Source organism: Moschus berezovskii, chromosome 13 (assembly GCF_049115385.1).
Source record: "Moschus berezovskii isolate FMDL1 chromosome 13, NW_MosBer_1.0, whole genome shotgun sequence".
NCBI lineage: Eukaryota > Metazoa > Chordata > Mammalia > Artiodactyla > Moschidae > Moschus > Moschus berezovskii.
In genome coordinates, this window is record NC_142472.1 from 71,837,257 (window position 1) to 71,855,197 (window position 17,941).

A 17,941-nucleotide genomic window follows, 5' to 3' on the forward strand; every position below is an offset into this window, starting at 1 on the left:
CAAGCACAAACACATCACCTCAAGCTCTTGCCACTCTTTCAAGCTCTTCCCATCTGCAAAGGACACCTCCTCCCTAATGATATCTCTCCATTTAGCATGCAGGAGGAGAGATATACTTGGTTACTCCATCATTTTAAATCACACTGATATCACTGTGATAAGTCAAATCAGCGCCAGAGATTAAGGTTAGGGATGAAGAATAAGAGTTCATTCATTCATTCATACATCACATTACCTGAGCTATCTACTTTAGGCCAAACACAGTTCTGGGTGTGACAGGCAAGAAGCCTACTCTCGTGAAATATGACTGTGCGTGTGCTTTGAAGAATGTTAATACAGGTTCAACATGCTAATGAATAATCATAAAGGCAGGAGAAGGGGACGACAGAAGATGAGATGGTTGGATGGCATCACCAACTCAATGGACATGAGTTTGAGTAAGCTCTGGGAGTTGGTGATGGACAGGGAAGCCTGGCGTGCTGAAGTCCATGGTGTCGCAGAGTCAGACCCAACTGAGTGACTGAACTGAACTGAATCATAAGGGAACTACATCAGAGAGGAAGACTGGAACGGCCTCTCAGATTTAACTGATAAAAACTCAGACATGATAAAAGCTTTCTAAAAATCTAACAAAGGTCTCTACAGTTTGAGTTTTCAAGACTATCATAATCACATTTTGAATATACACATGTCTTATGAAAACTTCCTAAGAAACAACAGTCCCCAGTATGAAAAAGTAAAGATGCTGGGAAGGATTGGGGGCGGGAGGAGAAGGGGACGACAGAGAATGAGATGGCTGGATGGCATCACCGACTTGATGGGCATGAGTTTGGGTGAACTCCGGGAGTTGGTGATGGACAGGGAGGCCTGGTGTGCTGTGATTCATGGGGTCGCGGAGAGTCGGACACGACTGAGTGACTGAACTGAACTGACTGAACTGAAAGCATAAACAGTGTACTCACTAAGTGAAGAAGTGAAAGTTGCTCAGTCATGTCCGACTCTTTGCGACCCCTTGAACTATATGGTCCATGGAATTCTCTAGGCCAGAATACTGGAGTGGGTAGCCTTTCCCTTCTCCAGGGGATCTTCCCAACCCAGGGATCGAACCTAGGTCTCCCACATTGCAAGTGGATTCCTTACCAGCTGAGCCACAAGGGAAGCCCAGTAAGTACTTACTAAGGGTTAATCAAAATGCTGCCTTTACAAAAAAAAAAAAAAATACTGACAGTTTCACCTGAGACCCAGTCGAGCTCTAAAAGAAGGTCGTGGACTCCAGTCCACCGTCTCTCCTTCCCTGAGTTCAGAGCACTCTCAGCTCTCCTGGGAATTCCGTAAGAGTCATCAACCTAAAAGAACACTTTACCAGTGAAAGGGAAGTCGCTTAGTCCTGTCCAACTCTTTGCAACCCCATGGACTGTATCAGGCTCCTCCGAATGGGATTTTCCACGCAAGGATACTGGAGTAGGTTGCCATGTCCTTCTCCAGGGGATCTTCCTGACCCAGGGATCGAACCCGGGTCTCCTGCATTGCAGGCAGATGCTTTACCATCTGAGCCACCAGGGTACTCAGAGACCCGTTCTATTTTCTGGCTCAGAAAACTATCCAGAAAGCAAACGCTCAGCTTTCTTACAGAGATTGATGACTGAAATCAGTTTCACCAAGAGGAGATGAAGAAATTCTTCAGTCTGGGGTAAAATGCTCAAAGTGGGGGGCCATCAAGACAGAAGCCCACAAAAACCAGGTCGTGGGATAAGGAGATCCATCCCAGGCACGTTCAGACTCTTAGTCGGCTAAAACACACTGGGTGTCCCTGAACTAACGTCCTCGTCTGCAGACAAGCCTAACAACCAACCTGCCTCTCAAGGTAAGCCAAGCTCCAACGAGAGAGTCGTAATGAGCTTTAAAAGGCGCACTAAGTGGGACAGTCTCAAGTCACGTGTGTGTGTGTGTGTGTGTGTGTGTGTTAGTTGCTCAGCCGTGTCCGACTCTTTGCAACCCCACAGACTGCAGCCCACCAGGCCCCTCTGTCCATGGGGTTCTCCAGGCAAGAACACCGGAGTGGGTTGCCATTTCCTTCTCCAAAAGGAACTACAGAAAGAAAGTGAAGTAGCCCAGTCGTGTCCGACCTTTTGCTACCCCATGGACTCTAGCCCACCAGGCTCCTCCGTCCATGGAATTTCCCAGGCAAGAGTACTGGAGTGAGTTGCCAGCTCCTTCTCCCCTCAAGTCACTTAAACTACTTTAAAAGGAGCACAAGCGGGAACCACACAAACCTTACCTTGACCAGCCACACTCCGGTGTTCTGTTTGGCGCCAGTCAGGTCGAGTTCTCCGCGCTCGGCCATGGGTCTGTCGCCGGCGGAGACCAGCGGACTTAGGGCAGCGGCACCGGGAGTTGGGGACGAGGGAGCGAAGCACACGGCGAGCCCTGGCCGGAGGTTGACTGTGAAGAGCCCGCGGTCCAACTTCCGGGATGCCGGGAGCCCTGGGACAGACGAACACACGCCGCCGGCAGAGGGGAAACGCGCCTGCGCACTGCGGCCGTCAGTACGGCGCGCTGCTGAGGACAAACTTTATTTCTGTTCAGTTCCGTTCAGTCGCTCAGTCCTGTCCTACTCTTTGCGACCCCGTGAATCGCAGCACGCCAGGCCTCCCTGTCCATCACCAACTCCCGGAGTTCACCCAAACTCATGTGCATCGAGTCGGTGATGCCATCCAGCCATCTCATTCTCTGTCGTCCCCTTCTCCCGCCCCCAATCTTTCCCAGCATCAGAGTCTTTTCCAGTGAGTCAACTCTTCGCATGAGGTGGCCAAAGTATTGGAGTTTCAGCCTCAGCATCAGTCCTTCCAGTGAACATCCAGGACCGGTCTCCTTTAGGATGGACTGTTTGGATCTCCTTGCAGTCCAAGGGACTCTAAAGAGTCTTCTCCAACACCACAGTTCAAAAGCATCAATTCTTCGGTGATCAGCTTTCTTCACAACTTTCACATCCATACATGACCACGGGAAAAACCATAGCCTTGACTAGACGGACCTTGGTTGGCATAGTAATGTCTCTGCTTTTTAATATGCTGTCTAGGTTGGTCATAACTTTTCTTCCAATGAGTAAGCGTCTTTTAATTTCATGCGTGCAATCACCATGTGATTTTGGAGCCCCCAGAAATAAAGTCTGACACTGTTTCCACTGTTTCCCCATCTATTCGCCATGAAGTGATGAGACCAGATGCCATGATCTTAGTTTTCTGAATGTTGAGCTTTAAGCCACCTTTTTCACTCTCCTCTTTCACTTTCCTCAAGAGGCTTTTGAGTTCCTCTTCACTTTCTGCCATAAGGGTGGTGTCATCTGCATATCTGAGGTTATTGATATTTCTCCCGGCAATCTTGATTCCAGCTTGTGCTTCTTCCAGCCCAGCGTTCCTCATGATGTACTCTGCATATAAGTTAAATAAGCAGGGTGACAATATACAGCCTTGACCTACTCCATTCATCGGTGGGCAACTTCTTGAGTGGGCGTGGTCACTTCCAGGGGCTGTGTCTGAGTAATTAAAACAGAGGTTGGGATGGGCGCAAACATCAGCAGTACATATAAAGACCAGGTCAGAGTAAGAGAAGAAAGTGTCAAAACAGAAAAACGGGGTTTAAAGAGACAAAGGCTGTCAGTGTATGTCCAAACTTGGCCAAGGAGAGAGGACTGCATTTGGAGGACAATGTAGGAGAAATAAATAAAATGAATTAGCAGAGTGGTCTTTATTGAAAGGCTACCCTGAGCACCTCCAATTAAACGAGTAGGGCACACCCCTTTAAGACTCCAAAACCCAGAGCCCTTTGTTTTTTGTTTGTTTGCTATTGCTTTTAATTTATTTTTAACTGGAGTATAAGTGCTTTACAATGTTGTGCTAGTTTCTGCTCTAAGTCAACATGAATCAGCTGTAAGTACACATATGTCCCCTCCCTCTTGAGCCCCCCTCCAACCCCACCTCTATCACAACCCTCTAGGTTGTCAGAGAATCCTGACCTGAGCTCCCTGTGCTCTACAGCAACTACCCGCGGGCTATTAATAGCTGTTTTACACATGGTAAAACCCACTCCAGTGTTCTTGCCTGGAGAATCCCGGGGAAGGGGGAGCCTGGTGAGCTTCTGTCTATGGGGTCACACAGAGTCGGTCACGACTGAAGTGACTTAGCAGCAGCAGCAGCAGCAGTGTGTATATGTCAATGCTACACTCTCAGTCTGCCTCACCCTCTCCTTTCCCGGCTGTCCACAAGTTTGGAGCCATTTCATGAGGTCAGTGACAAGAGACATGTAACAGAAAAATCTGATTGTTCAACTCCCCTGGTTAAAGAGTCTCCCCTCTCTCTTCTTGCCTCTAGAATAAAATTCAGTCCTCTCCACACAGGCCCTCACAGTTTGACCTCATCAAACTGTGGTGCACTCAATGCACCACACATATAACCCCACCTAACCCGTGAGACCTCCCGGAGCATATCAGAATGTTCCTCAGTTATTTCAGACCCTCTGCACGCTGGATTCCCTTTACTCAGATGCCCTATTCTTCCCCTACTGCCTTCTGATTGGCAGACTCCTACTTAGATTTCAAGATTAATGGAAATGTCTCTTCCTATGAGACCTTCTATCAACTCCCCCAGAGGAAGATCGTTTTTTCTTCCCGTCACAGTGTGCGATACTTAGCACAATGAGCTATAATATACTTGTTTACATATTGCCTTTGCTTTCTAGACTATGAGCTCTTCCTAGGCAGAAATGGTGGGTTTTCTTGCTGTTTAATCAAAGCATCTGGCACAAAGCTGACACCATGTCAGTTTTCAGTAGGCTTTGGCTGAATGAACATTTGCATGAAAAGAAACAAATAGTAAGATATTGTAAGAATGGCAAGTGATGTATTGAATCCTGCATCAGGACCATACACAGAATTGAAGAAATTCCATGTCTGTTCAGTCTAGGGCTAGGAAGAGCTGTCAAGGCCCTGAGATCAGCTGGGAAAACCTAACAGGAAAGACAGGAGATCAGGCACATGTTAAAGAGGAAGATCACAGTCTTATGTGATCTTTAAGGCTCAGGAAATGGCCTTAAAAATATAAAAAGGACAAGTGGATAAACAGAGCTGCTTTAATCTTTGATCAAATAGAAGGAATAAATTGGACTTCCTTGGTGGTGCAGTGGATATGAAATGACTATGCCTGCCTGTGCAAGGGGACATGGGTTCGTTCCCTAGTCTGGGAAAATTCCACATGCTGTGGGACAGCTAAGCTTGTATGCCATAACTATGGAGCCTGTACGCTAGGGCGCATGAGTCACAACTACTGAGCTTGCAAGATGCAATTACTGAAGCCCTTGTGCCTAAAGCCTGTGCTCCGCAGCAAGAGACGCCACTGCAGTAAGAAGTCCATGAACCTCAACTAAGAGTAGCCCTGGCTCACTGTAGCTAGAGAAAGCCCACATGCAGCCCAACCAAAAATAAATAAATACATAATTAATTTTTAAAAAGAGTTTGACTCCTAAAAAAAAAAGAGAAAAGGAATAAATTGAAATATAAGACCATAAGAGAAGAGAATTAATGTAGCCTAGATCACCCTAGTAATGAACTTCAGAGTAAAGGATTAGGGCATTGGCCTTGATCTATGGCTTATGGGAAGTCTTAAAATGTGTGTGTGTGTTTACAGGGATTGGGAAGAACAATCATCCTCAGACACTGTTGAATAAGAACAGACTTCTCCTATTTGTCCTTTTCAAATTTCGTTCCAGCTTTAAGAGAAGGCTAATGGGCCACTAGACGAAAAGAGGATGTGGGCTCTGTGGAATGGATTCACGGATTGACTTTGGAGACCAACATGGGAACAGATCTTGCAGCCAGACCTGATCCAGCTTTATGTTCCTCCTCTATGATCCTATACCCTTAATACGGGATTCTCGCACAGGTTCCTGGGATTGCCAGACTCGTGCTCAGCCGCTCAGTCGTATCTGACTCTTAGTGACCCTTTGGGCTGTAGCTACAAGGCTCCTCTGTCCATGGGATTTTTCAGGCAGGAATACTGGGTTGCCGTTTTCTCCTCCAGGGGATCTTCCTGACCCAGGGACTGAACCTGTGTGTCCTGCCTCTTCTGCACTGCAGACAGATTCTTTACTGCTGAGCCACCAGGGAAGTCCCTCCCCAGATTTCTGCTTGCAGTCAGTTAGGTATATCCAGTGCAGATATGTTAGGTATCTCTATTGCAATTCATGAGAGACATGGGTTCTATCCCTGGGTCAGGAAGATCCTCTAGAGGAGGGCATGGCAACCCACTCCAGTATTCGTGCCTGGAGAACCCCATGGATAGAGGAGCCTGGCAGGCTACAGTCCACAGCGTCACAAACAGTCAGCTATGACTGAAGTGACTTAGCACAGAGGACACGTTGCCAATCATGCCAGGGGTCATTAGTATTCTCTTTACTACTGGAAATTGAGTCATTAGCATCTTTAAATCTAATGAGATTGGACAGCCAATTCCAGAAACCCAGATCCAATTCAGAAAACCCATCCTTAATATTCTGGTTCCCTAGGATCACTCTCAGCACCAATATCTGTATTAGTCAGGGTTCTCCAGAGATGTACACAGCTAGCTGTAAGGGAAAAACGACCCAGGCACCAGATGGAGAGTGTAACAGGCTTTAATGGTGAGGCGCTCCCGGGCGGGGCTCCCGGACCCAAGCAAGTGAGGTTGAGGAAGTCCGCGCCGAAACAAAGAGCAACTTATATAGCTTCACAGTAAGGAGCAGCGAAATTTTTCCCGAATAAGGCGAGGTTCGAAATGATGGTCTCTCATAGGTCAGTTAGTTGAGGTGGCGAGACCGGGTTGGTGGCTCGGGAGGTTAGGAGGGAGGGTTGATTTCTGTCAAGAGCTGTTACGTCAAAGACTTTCCAGCAGCGGGGAAGGAATGAGGAAGTACAATAGTCAGAGTCCGGCGGGACTTTTTCCCACTGGTGGGAAAGGAAGAGGAGAAGGAGAAGCCAAGATGGCCACCAGGGTCCGGCCTTATATTCCAACCCTTTTGATAGGATAGGGGGTGACGTTGTCGTCTCTGGCTACGTCCTGCTGGAAAGGGGCATCGTGGGGTTCTATGGGTCATGGCTGGGCCCCGGTGTCCCCCAGGGGTTCTCAGGGTCTTTAGGCAGGAGTCTGGAATAGGCGGCTATCATCATCATCTATCCAGTGGCAGCTCAGGTCATCCTTTGCAGCCGTTGAACTCTGCATTGCAGGATACATGGGCCGAAGAGCAATATGAGTAAAATGACTACAAGAATAATCAAAACAGATTTCCACCAATCCCCCTCTATCCAGGACAGGACCAAAGTCCAGAAGGGAATATTTTCTAGCAACTGTTAGATCATCTCCAGGAAAAAGAAACAGGCCTGTTAGTATGGTCTTGATTCTGCGGCCTGTCATGGCGTCGCTGTCGTTTGGGCTCCTCAACCTCCCCCCCTACTTGTAGCTTACTTAGACCTGGGTCTCTGTTAATTGCATAGGCTGGTACTGAGACCTCAGGACCATAAGTTGAACTGAATTTACCCGTTCTCTAACAAAGCTTGTCAACTTGTTGATGATGCAGGGCCCGATTGTTAGCAAGAGGAGGAAAAGGACGAGTGGGCCTGCCAAGGCTGAGATTAGTCAACCAATGGGACCAGTTGAACAATTGTCAACCATCCGCTCTCTTTGGGTTCTCTTTCTTTGATACGGCGTCTCAACAAAGCCGTGGAGTCTTTAATGACTCCAGAATGGTTGACATAAAAACAGCATTGAATGTAACGGAGAAAAGAGGGGGCTGAGGAAGGTTAGGAGGGCTCGGGGCCCTATATGTAAAGAGTTGTGGATATCTGTGATTATTTCTAGTGCTTGTTTTTCTGGCAGGACCAGCTTATTGTGAAGCATGATCCAACCAGAAGGATGTCTGGAGGAGCCCTCTTGTGAGAGGAGGGTTTTGGCCTCATCAGCAGAGTGGTGAGGAGTGAGGGGAGTTTTAAGAAATAGAATGGGTGAGGGTGCGTGGTCTAAGGTGAGCTGTTTGGCCACCTGATCAGCCTTGTTGTTGCCTAGAGACACAGTGTCGTGTGATGTCTGATGGCTCTTACAGTGTATAACAGCCACCTGGGCAGGGTGTGAGATGGTTTCTAGGAGTTTAGCAATAAGTGGGGCGTTAGTGACCGGGGAACCTTTGGTAGTGAGAAAGTCCCTCTCCTTCCAGATTGCAGAGTGTGAGTGGGCGATCAGGAAGGCATATTTGGAGTCGGTGTAAATGTTAACTCGCTTTCCTGCCAACAGGAGCAGAGCTCTTTTGGGAGGTGGTCCCTTCTGGCAGCAGATGAGCCTCAATCACATCGGCGGTTGTGACTATGGCTTAAGCGGCCGTTCGACGGCAATTGGACCCCCGTTTGGAGCTGCCATCTACAAAGAGCGTGATATCGGGGTTTGTCAGCAGTGAGGCAAAGAGATTAGGTGGTGGTTGGGTGAAGGTCTCCAAGATTTCTGGGCAGGAATGGGGTTCGATATTGCCGGCAGAGGAGGAGAGAGGGAGCGCAGGAAGGGTTTAGCAGAGGATTGCGACCCAGGGTGACCCGAGGGTTATCAAGAAATGTCAGGTGGAACTGTTGGAGCCGGGATTCACTGAGGTCTGATAAGAATCTAGAAGCTAGGAGGTCGGTCAGGTGGTGTGGGGAGAAGATGGTTAAAGGCTGGTTGAGGGTGAGCTTCTTTGCATCGGTATAAACAGAAGCTGCCGCAGCCAAAGCCCTCAGGCAGTGGGGTCAAGCTGCTTGGAAATGTATGCCACTGGAAGCATCTGTGGACCTGCCAGCTGCACGAGGGCCCCAAATGCTCTCCCCTTTTTCTCTTCTGTATATAGGTGGTAGGGAAGGTTAGGGTTAGGCAGAAATAGAGGAGAGGAGGACAGTAGAGCCGAACGGAGACTGTTGAAAGCTTTGCGGACTTCTGTTTCCGAGGAAAGTGGCCCCGTGGGAGTCTCTTTTGCAGCTAGGTAGAGGGGTTGGGCCAGAGTAGCATAGTTAGGTACCCAGTGGCGGAAGAATCCAATAAGTCCCAGAAAGGATAGTATCTGTTCCCCATTGGATGGGGGAGAGAGCTCCCGAAGGAGGCTTAGCCTGTCGAGAGTGAGAGCCTTAGTGGTTGGGGTGATCTTTAGGCCCACGTAGGTTACGGAGGGCTGTGTCAATTGAGCCTTCTGTCTGGAAGCCCGGTATCCCCTGGAGCTGAGAAGATTAAGAAGGACTGTTGTATGAGTCTGAGAAAGGGCTTGTGAGGGGCTACAAAGGAGGAGGTAATCTACATATTGTAGGAGGACACTGGGGGCCAGGGGGCAAGAGGCCAGGTCTTGAACTAGGGCCTGGCCAAAGAAGTGGGGATTGTCTCTAAACCCCCGTGGGAGGACAGTCCAAGTGAGCTGATCTCGGGATCAGTCCATGTGAAAGCAAAAAGGAATTGACAATCTGAGTGTAGAGGGATAGTGAAGAAAGCGTCTTTGAGGTCGATGACTGTAAAGTGGGTCGTATTAGGCGGGATGTTAGAGAGCAGAGTGTAAGGGTTAGGTACTACCAGACGGGCAGGGATTACAGCTTCATTTATCAACATGAGGTCTTGGACCAGTCGGTAACTGCCCGAGGCCTTACGTACCGGAAGAATTGGTGTGTTGCAGAGTGATGTTGTGGGAACCAAAAGCCCCTGGCCCAAGAGGCGGTCTATGATGGGTTTGAGGCCACATAAGTGAGCTCGAGAAATGGGGAACTGGGGGCGGTGTGGGTAATGTGAGGGATCTCTTAGCTTGATTAGGATGGGGTGTGGGGGGCAGCCACCGTGGGGACCTTGGTGTCCCATATCGTGGGGTCTATAGGGGGAGATTCAGGGGCACAAAGGAGGAGTAGCGGTAGAGTGGGAGAGTAGGAGCTTGAAAAGGGCAAATATTTGCTGGCTTTGAGTTTGGCTAGAATGTCTCGTCCCAATAGTGGAGTAGGACATGAAGGAACTATCAGGAAGGAACATGTGAACAGGTGCCGGTCAATCTGACAAGGCTGTGGTCCCGTTTATAGAGGCTGTGAGGGCTTGCCGTCTATACCTACCACCGAGATCTGGGAAGGAATTAGAGTGCCCCCGTAAGAGGGAAGAACAGAGTAAGCAGCCCCCGTATCTATCAAGAAATTGATAGACTTACCCGCCACCTGAAGCATTACCCTGGGCTCGGCTTGGGTTATGGGGGTCCCCGAGTCTGGGCGCCGTCAATCTTCGTGGAAGGTGAGGAGCTCCAAGGTGGGAGGCAAGGACAAGACACCTCTGTGGGGGCCCAAGCCCCGGCCTGGCGAGGTCGAGGCCTGGGCCGCCTGAGGACAGACGCTCGCCCAATGCCCTTTCCGTCTGCAGCAAGGGCACAGCCTGGTTGGAGGCTTGGGATTCGGGCATTGGCGGGCCCAGTGACCTTTGTGGCCACATTTGAAGCAGACTCCTGGAGGTGGCTTCTGGGGACCCACCTTCTGTTCTGTGGCCGGCCGCAGGGCTGCTACCGGTGCCCTCTCGAGGAGGTTGACCTGCAGTTCGGCCTTTTGTTTAAGCCTTGCCTTGCGGCTGGCTTTGGCTACTTCTTCCTGGGCATTATATACTTTAAAGGCCATTTTCACCAGGTCTCGGAGGGGAGTTTGAGGCCCGACCTCAGCCTTGGATAGCTTTTTTCTGATGTCTGGAGCTGACTGAGATATAAAGCGATTAGCCAGGGTGGCGACCCCTGCTGGAGAGTCGGGGGCGATTCGGGTGTAAGTGGTGAGAGCCTCTGTCAGCCTATTGGGGAAGGCTGGCAATGGCACCCCACTCCAGTACTCTTGCCTGGAGAATCCCATGGACAGAGGAACCTGGTAGGCTGCCGTCCATGAGGTCGCTAAGTGTCGGACACGACTGAGCAACTTCACTTTCACTGTTCACTTTCATGCATTGGAGAAGGAAATGGCAACCCACTCCAGTGTTCTTGCCTGGAGAATCCCAGGGACGGGGGAGCCTGGTGGGAGGCCATCTATGGGGTCGCACAGAGTCGGACACGACTGAAGTGACTTAGCAGCAGCAGCAGAGTATTTATTCAGTTCAGTTCAGTTCAGTTGCTCAGTCGTGTCCGACTCTTTGCGACCCCATGAATCACAGCACGCCAGGCCTCCCTGTCCATCACCAGCTCCAGGAGTTCACTCAGACTCATGTGCATCGAGTCGGTGATGCCATCCAGCCATCTCATTCTCTGTTGTCCCCTTCTCCTCCTGCCCCCAATCCCTCCCAGCATCAGACTCTTTTCCAGTGAGTCAACTCATCGCATGAGGTGGCCAAAGTATTGGAGTTTCAGCTTTAGCATCAGAGTATTTATTAGGGCCCGGAATAAAGGTATAAGGCCAGAGTTAGCTAGGCAAAGCTTTTCATATATTTGAAGAGATTGGCTGAATAGGGGTTACCAAATGAGAGCCTAGCTGTATGTTAAATCAGGGAACAATCTTGGGAGGGAAACGGTGCAGGGTCATAGGCCAGACCAGCTGGCCTCTTGGTAACAGGGTGGGGTGGGGAGGTGGGGATGGGGAGGGGAGGGGTGGGAATAGGGGTTAGGGAAGGGTGGGGCGGTAGCGCAGTTGCCAAAAAGCCTGTACATAGGGCACCTCAGACCACTTTCCCGTCTTTTGACAGTAGTTATCTAAATCATGGAGGATATCAAAATCGAAAGTCCCCATTGGTAACCACTGTGAGCCATTGTCAAGAGGATATTGAGGCCAAGCCTCAGAGCACAGAAAGTTCAGCTGTTTACGGTGGATTTCGTGAGAAATATGTAAGGTTTTGAGATTGGCAAGGAGATGGTGCCTGGGTCGTTTTTACCTTATACTAGCTAGCTAGCTAACTAGCTAGATGATCGGCATTTACTATATAGGAATTAACTCACGTGATTATGGAGGCTGAAAGTGAAAGTCACTCAGTTGTGTCTGATTCTTTGCGACCCCATGGACCGTATAGTCCATGGAATTCTCCAGGCCAGAATACTGGAGTGGGTAACCTTTCCCTTCTCCAGGGGATCTTCCCAACCCAGGAATCGAACCAGGGCCTCCTGCACTGCAGGCAGATTCTTTACCAACTGAGCTATCAGGGAAGCCCTATGGAGGCTGAGAAGTCCTAAAATCTGCAGTTGACAAACTGAAGACCAGGAGAGCTAAAGGTATGCTGCTAGTCTGAGTTCAAACGCCTGAGAGGCAGGAGAGATGATGCTGTAATTTCCAGGCCAAATCTGAAGGCAGGAGATGATAAATGTCCCAGCTTGAAGACAGGCAAAGAGAGTGCATTTTCTCTTCCTGAACCTTCCTGAGCCATCTAGTTTGGCCTTCAACTGATTGGGTGAGGCTCACCTAGATAGAGGAGGACAATCTACTTTACTTAGTCTGTTGATTCAAATGTTAATTCATTCAGAAATGCCCTCAAAGGACACACCCAGAATAATGCTGGACCAAATATTTGGGCAACCTTAGGCCCGGTCATGTTGACACGTAAAATTAATCATCACAGACAGATAGAGAGCTCAGCACCCAAGAAGAAACTGCAAACTTCTGTGTACAAAATTTCCCTGGTGACTGAGCAGTTAAGACACTGTGCTTCTGCAGCAGCGAGGGTGCACTCCCTGACTGGGAAACTGAGATCCCACATGCTATGCAGAGTGGCCAAAAAAATAAAAACAAAAAAACACCACTAGATGACTAACTAGTCAAGTTTTATTTAATTGCTGAAGGCACAAATACAAGTCAAGGAGGGAAGGCTCGAGAACTCACTGTAGGCTGAAAAGTTTTCAAGAAGACAATAGGGAATCCTCCATGCTTTGTAAATTTAGAACACCACAATTCTATTAGGTAGCCATTAGAAGATAAGCAGTAGTCAGAGGGAATGTAACAAGTGAGTTGAGGGAATTCAGTTCAGTTCAGTTCAGTTCAGTCGCTCAGTCGTGTCCGACTCTCCGCGACCCCATGAATCACAGCACGCCAGGCCTCCCTGTCCATCACCAACTCCCGGAGTTCACTCAAACTCATGTCCACAGAGTCGGTGATGCCATCCAGCCATCTCATTCTCCGTCGTCCCCTTCTCCTCCCGCCCCCAACCTTTCCCAGCATCAGAGTCTTTTCCAGTGAGTCAACTCGTCTCATGAGGTGGCCAAAGTATTGGAGTTTCAGCTTTAGCATCAGTCCCTCCAATGAACATCCAGGATTGATCTCCTTTAGAATGGACTGGTTGGATCTCCTTGCAGTATAAGGGACTCTCAAGAGTCTTCTCCAACACCACAGTTCAAAAGCATCGATTCTTTGGCGATCAGCTTTCTTCACAGTCCAACTCTCACATCCATACATGACCACGGGAAAAACCATTGCCTTGACTAGACGGACCTTGGTCGGCAAAGTAATGTCTCTGCTTTTTAATATACTATCAAGGTTGGTCATAACTTTCCTTCCAAGGAGCAAGCGTCTTTTAATTTCATGGCTGCAATCAGCATCTGCAGTGATTTTGGAGCCCAAAAAAACAAAGTCTGACACTGTTTCCACTGTTTTTCCATCTATTTCCCATGAAGTGATGGGACCAGATGCCATGATCTTTGTTTTCTGAATGTTGAGCTTCAAGCCAACCTTTTCACTCTCCTCTTTCACTTTCATCAAGAGGCTTTTGAGTTCCTCTTCACTTTCTGCCATAAGGGTAGTGTCATCTGCATATCTGAGGTTATTGATATTTCTCCCAGCAATCTTGATTCCAGCTTGTGCTTCTTCCAGCCCAGCGTTCCTCATGATGTACTCTGCATATAAGTTAAATAAGCAAGGTGACAATATACAACCTTGACGCACTCCTTTTCCTATTTGGAACCAGTCTGTTGTTCCATGACCGGTTCTAACTGTTGCTTCCTGACCTTCATACAGGTTTCTCAAGAGGCAGGTCAGGTGGTCTGGGATTCCCATCTCTTTCAGAATGTTCCACAGTTTATTGTGATCCACACAGTCAAAGGCTTTGGCATAGTCAATGAAGCAGAAATAGATGTTTTTCTGAAACTCTCTTGCTTTCTCCATGATCCAGCGGATGTTGGCAATTTGATCTCTGGTGCCTCTGCCTTTTCTAAAACCTGCTTGAACATCTGGGAGTTCACGTTTTACATACTGCTGAAGCCTGGCTTGGAGAATTTTGAGCATGACTTTACCAGCGTGTGAGATGAGTGCAATTGTGCGGTAGTTTGAGCATTCTTTGGCATTGCCTTTCTTTGGGATTGGAATGAAGACTGACCTCTTCCAGTCCTGTGGCCACTGCTGAGTTTTCCAAATCTGCTGGCATATTGAGTGCAGCACTTTCACAGCATCATCTTTCAAGACTTGAAATAGCTCAACTGGAATTCCATCACCTCCACTAGCTTTGTTCGTAGTGATGCTTTCTAAGGCCCACTTGACTTCACATTCCAAGATGTCTGGCTCTAGGTCAGTGATCACATTATCGTGACTATCTTGGTCGTGAAGATCTTTTTTGTACAGTTCTTCTGTATATTCCTGCCACCTCTTCTTAATATCTTCTGCTTCTGTTAGGTCCATACCATTTCTGTCCTTTATCGAGCCCATCTTTGCATGAAAAGTTCCCTTGGAATCTCTAATTTTCTTGAAGAGGTCTCTTGTTTTTCCTATTCTGTTGTTTTCCTCTATTTCTTTGCATTGATCACTGAGGAAGGCTTTCTTATCTCTCCTTGCTATTCTTTGGAACTCTGCATTCAGATGCTTATATCTTTCCTTTTCTCCTTTGCTTTTCGCCTCTCTTCTTTTTACAGCTATTTGTAAGGCCTCCTCAGACAGCCATTTCGCTCTTTTGCATTTCTTTTCCATGGGGATGGTCTTGGTCCCTGTCTCCTGTACAATGTCACGAACCTCCGTCCAGAGTTCATCAGGCACTCTATCAATCAGATCTAGTCCCTTAAATCTATTTCTCACTTCCACTGCATAATCATAAGGGATTTGATTGAGGTCATATCTGAATGGTCTAGTGGTTTTCCCTACTTTCTTCAATTTAAGTCTGAACTTCGCAATAAGGAGTTCATGATCTGAGCCACAGTCAGCTCCTGGTCTTGTTTTCGCTAACTGTATACAGCTTCTCCATCTTTGGTTGCAAAGAATATAATCAATCTGATTTCGGTGTTGAGGGAATTAGAATGATATTAATAGGAGCTGAGTCAATTCTCAGATTCTTGTCCTTGGCTGTCCCATATGGGCCCAGTGTCTCTCTAGGGCAGAAATTCTTTGTTCGCAGTTACTCAGAAACATTCTACCAAGAGGAAATATTACCTCCAGGGGCATTCACATAGGCAAAAATAGCACCATCACTGGGACTTCCTTGGTGTTCTAGTGGTTAAGACTCCATGCTTCCAATGCGGGTGGGTGCAGGTTCAATCCCTGTTTGGAAAACTAAGGTCCCACATGCCATGGGGCACGGCCAAAACAAGCAAACAAAAAACACTATCATGAAATCTTTCTTTTTTTTTTCTTTCAGTTTTATTGAGCTATAATTGACATACAACACTGTGTAAGTTTCAGGTGCCCGACATAAGGATTTGATTTACATAATCCTGAAATGATTATCACAGTAAGTGTAGTGACTGTCCATCATCTCAAATACATACAAAATGCAAAATTAAAGAAACAGAGAAAATAGTTTTTCCTTCTGATGAGCACTCTTAGGATTTACTTTCTTGACAATATTCACATATAACATACAGCAGCGTTAATTATATTTATCATGTTGTATATTACAACCTGAGTGCTTGCTTATCTTATAACTAGAATTTGGTAACTTTCACAAAATCCTTCTCAATGAGCCAGACTAATTATTTGTTGGTTATGAGCATGAAGATTTTCATCCAAACATTATAACTGGTTATGGCAATGTGGTAATTAATTAGATTTTCCCTGCATTAGTAATGGTAAGTAAGTAACATTAGTAATGGTGCAGGTTGATAATTTTGCTTTAGGATCATGCCACGGCTGTAAGACCCCATCTCTGATTTCTCCCTGCCTCTCCTTTACCCCTTCAGTTCTCTCTTTTACAGAATACCCACCTTCCCTGACAGGGTCCTTGCTTCCCCAGTCACACACACACAAACAAAAACACCCCCTGCAATAGTTTTCGTGTTGTTAGCAGGAGCACACTGTTGAGCATGAACTGTGAAGTCACAGCTTCAAGTATAGCTCTGCTGCCTCCTGGCCTAATTATTTCATTCTCTCTCCACCTATTTCCTAGCTGACAAAACGAGATTATTATACCTACTTCATAGAGTTGGAACATGACTAAATGAGAAAACCAAAGAGACTTTGCAATGTGAAAACTATTTGGGAACTTCATTAATTCTATTGGCTCAAATAATTGAAAGGAAACACAAAAGCTTTATTATAGGTAGTGCTGTGCTAGTAAATACCTAACAACTGGCTTTTTCTGACACCCAGAAAAAGCCTTGCTGTATAATGTTTGCTTGATTTGCCGTGTATAGTTGGTGTAGATGCATGTTAGCATCTACTGGGTACATTAATGTAAGTAGAGAGCATAGATAATTGTAAGACAGTAAAATAATTGAGAAGTGATGAGTTTGGGGGTTTTATTATCTCAATGTTCAATATAATTTATTTGATCATGAACGTTCTGCAAAAAGGGGAAGCGCATCTGCAAACTCTGCAGGGACCTGTGTGTTGGCGTCTGTGGAACAGAGGGGATGCCAGCAGGCAGGGCACAGTGAGTGAATGGGGAAGCAGTGACCGTGCCACCAGTTGGAGAGAAAATAGGAGATCAGCTCTAATACACACCTGAAGAAGAGTGGATTTGGTTTTTGTTTTTTTTTTTGGTCACATCATATGGCTTGCAGGATCTTAGTTCCCCGACCAGGGATCGAACCGAGGCCCCTGGTATTGGAAACTTGGAGTTCTAACCACTGACTACCAGGGAAGTCCCTGAAGAAGAGTTTTAAGCTTGAGTATAAAATAATTAGATTTACATTTTTAAAAAGATCTCTCTAGCTATTTTGGGGGGGAGGTGGATAGGAAGAGGCCAGCATGGAAACCAAGAGACTAGTTTAGACATTACTGCACTAATCCATGTAGGAGGGGATAGTGGTTTGCATTAGGAAGCTGGCAGTGGAGATGAGAAGCAGATGAACTGAAAAATATAGATAGATTTAAGAGATAGAATTGACAAGGTTTTGTGATTCCTTGCTGTGTAGCAAAATAACATCATTTACTGGGCAGAAGACCTGAATATACATTTTTCTAAAGAAGACATACGTGAAGCCAATTGGCACATGAAAAGATGCTCAATTTTGCTAATCATTAGAGAAACACAAATCAAAACCACTAGGAGATAGCGCTTCACACCTGTCAGAAAGTCTGTCCTCAAAAAGTCTACAAATACAAATGTCGGTGAGGATGTGGAGGAAGGGGACTATACATTGTTGGTGAGAATGTAAACTGGGGCAGTCACTCTGGAAAACAGTATAGAAGTTCTTCAAAAAACGAAAAATAGAACTGTCCTATGATCCAGCAATTCCCCTCCTGGGCATATAGATGACGAAAACAAAAATACTAACTTAAAAGGATACATGCTGGGGAGGGAGGTGGGGGGAAGTTTCAAGGGGGAGGGGATATATGTGTACCTATGGCTGATTCCTGTTGAGGTTTGACAGAAAACAGCAAAATTCTGTAAAGCAATTATCCTTCAGTAAAAATAAATTAATTTTTTTAAAAAAGATACATGCATCCCAATGTTCTTAGCACATTATTTACAACAGTCAAAATATGGAAGCAAACTGTGTCCATCAACAGACGAATGGATAAAGAAGATGTGGTGTGTGTGCGTGTTGTCACTAAATCATGTGTGACTCT

At 46.9% G+C, this 17,941-nt stretch overlaps 1 protein-coding gene across 1 annotated transcript in view; it reads right to left on the minus strand.

Moving 5' to 3' along the window:
* The window catches only part of GTF2F2 (general transcription factor IIF subunit 2), a 150,389-nt gene extending 147,874 nt beyond the window's left edge, over positions 1-2,515 (minus strand). The window contains exon 1 of the mRNA XM_055426057.2: positions 2,279-2,515. Within this exon, the coding sequence (XP_055282032.1) occupies positions 2,279-2,344 (66 nt within the window). The 5' untranslated portion in view covers positions 2,345-2,515. The remainder of the gene's footprint in view (positions 1-2,278) is intronic.
* Between the last annotated feature and the right edge of the window lie 15,426 nt (positions 2,516-17,941).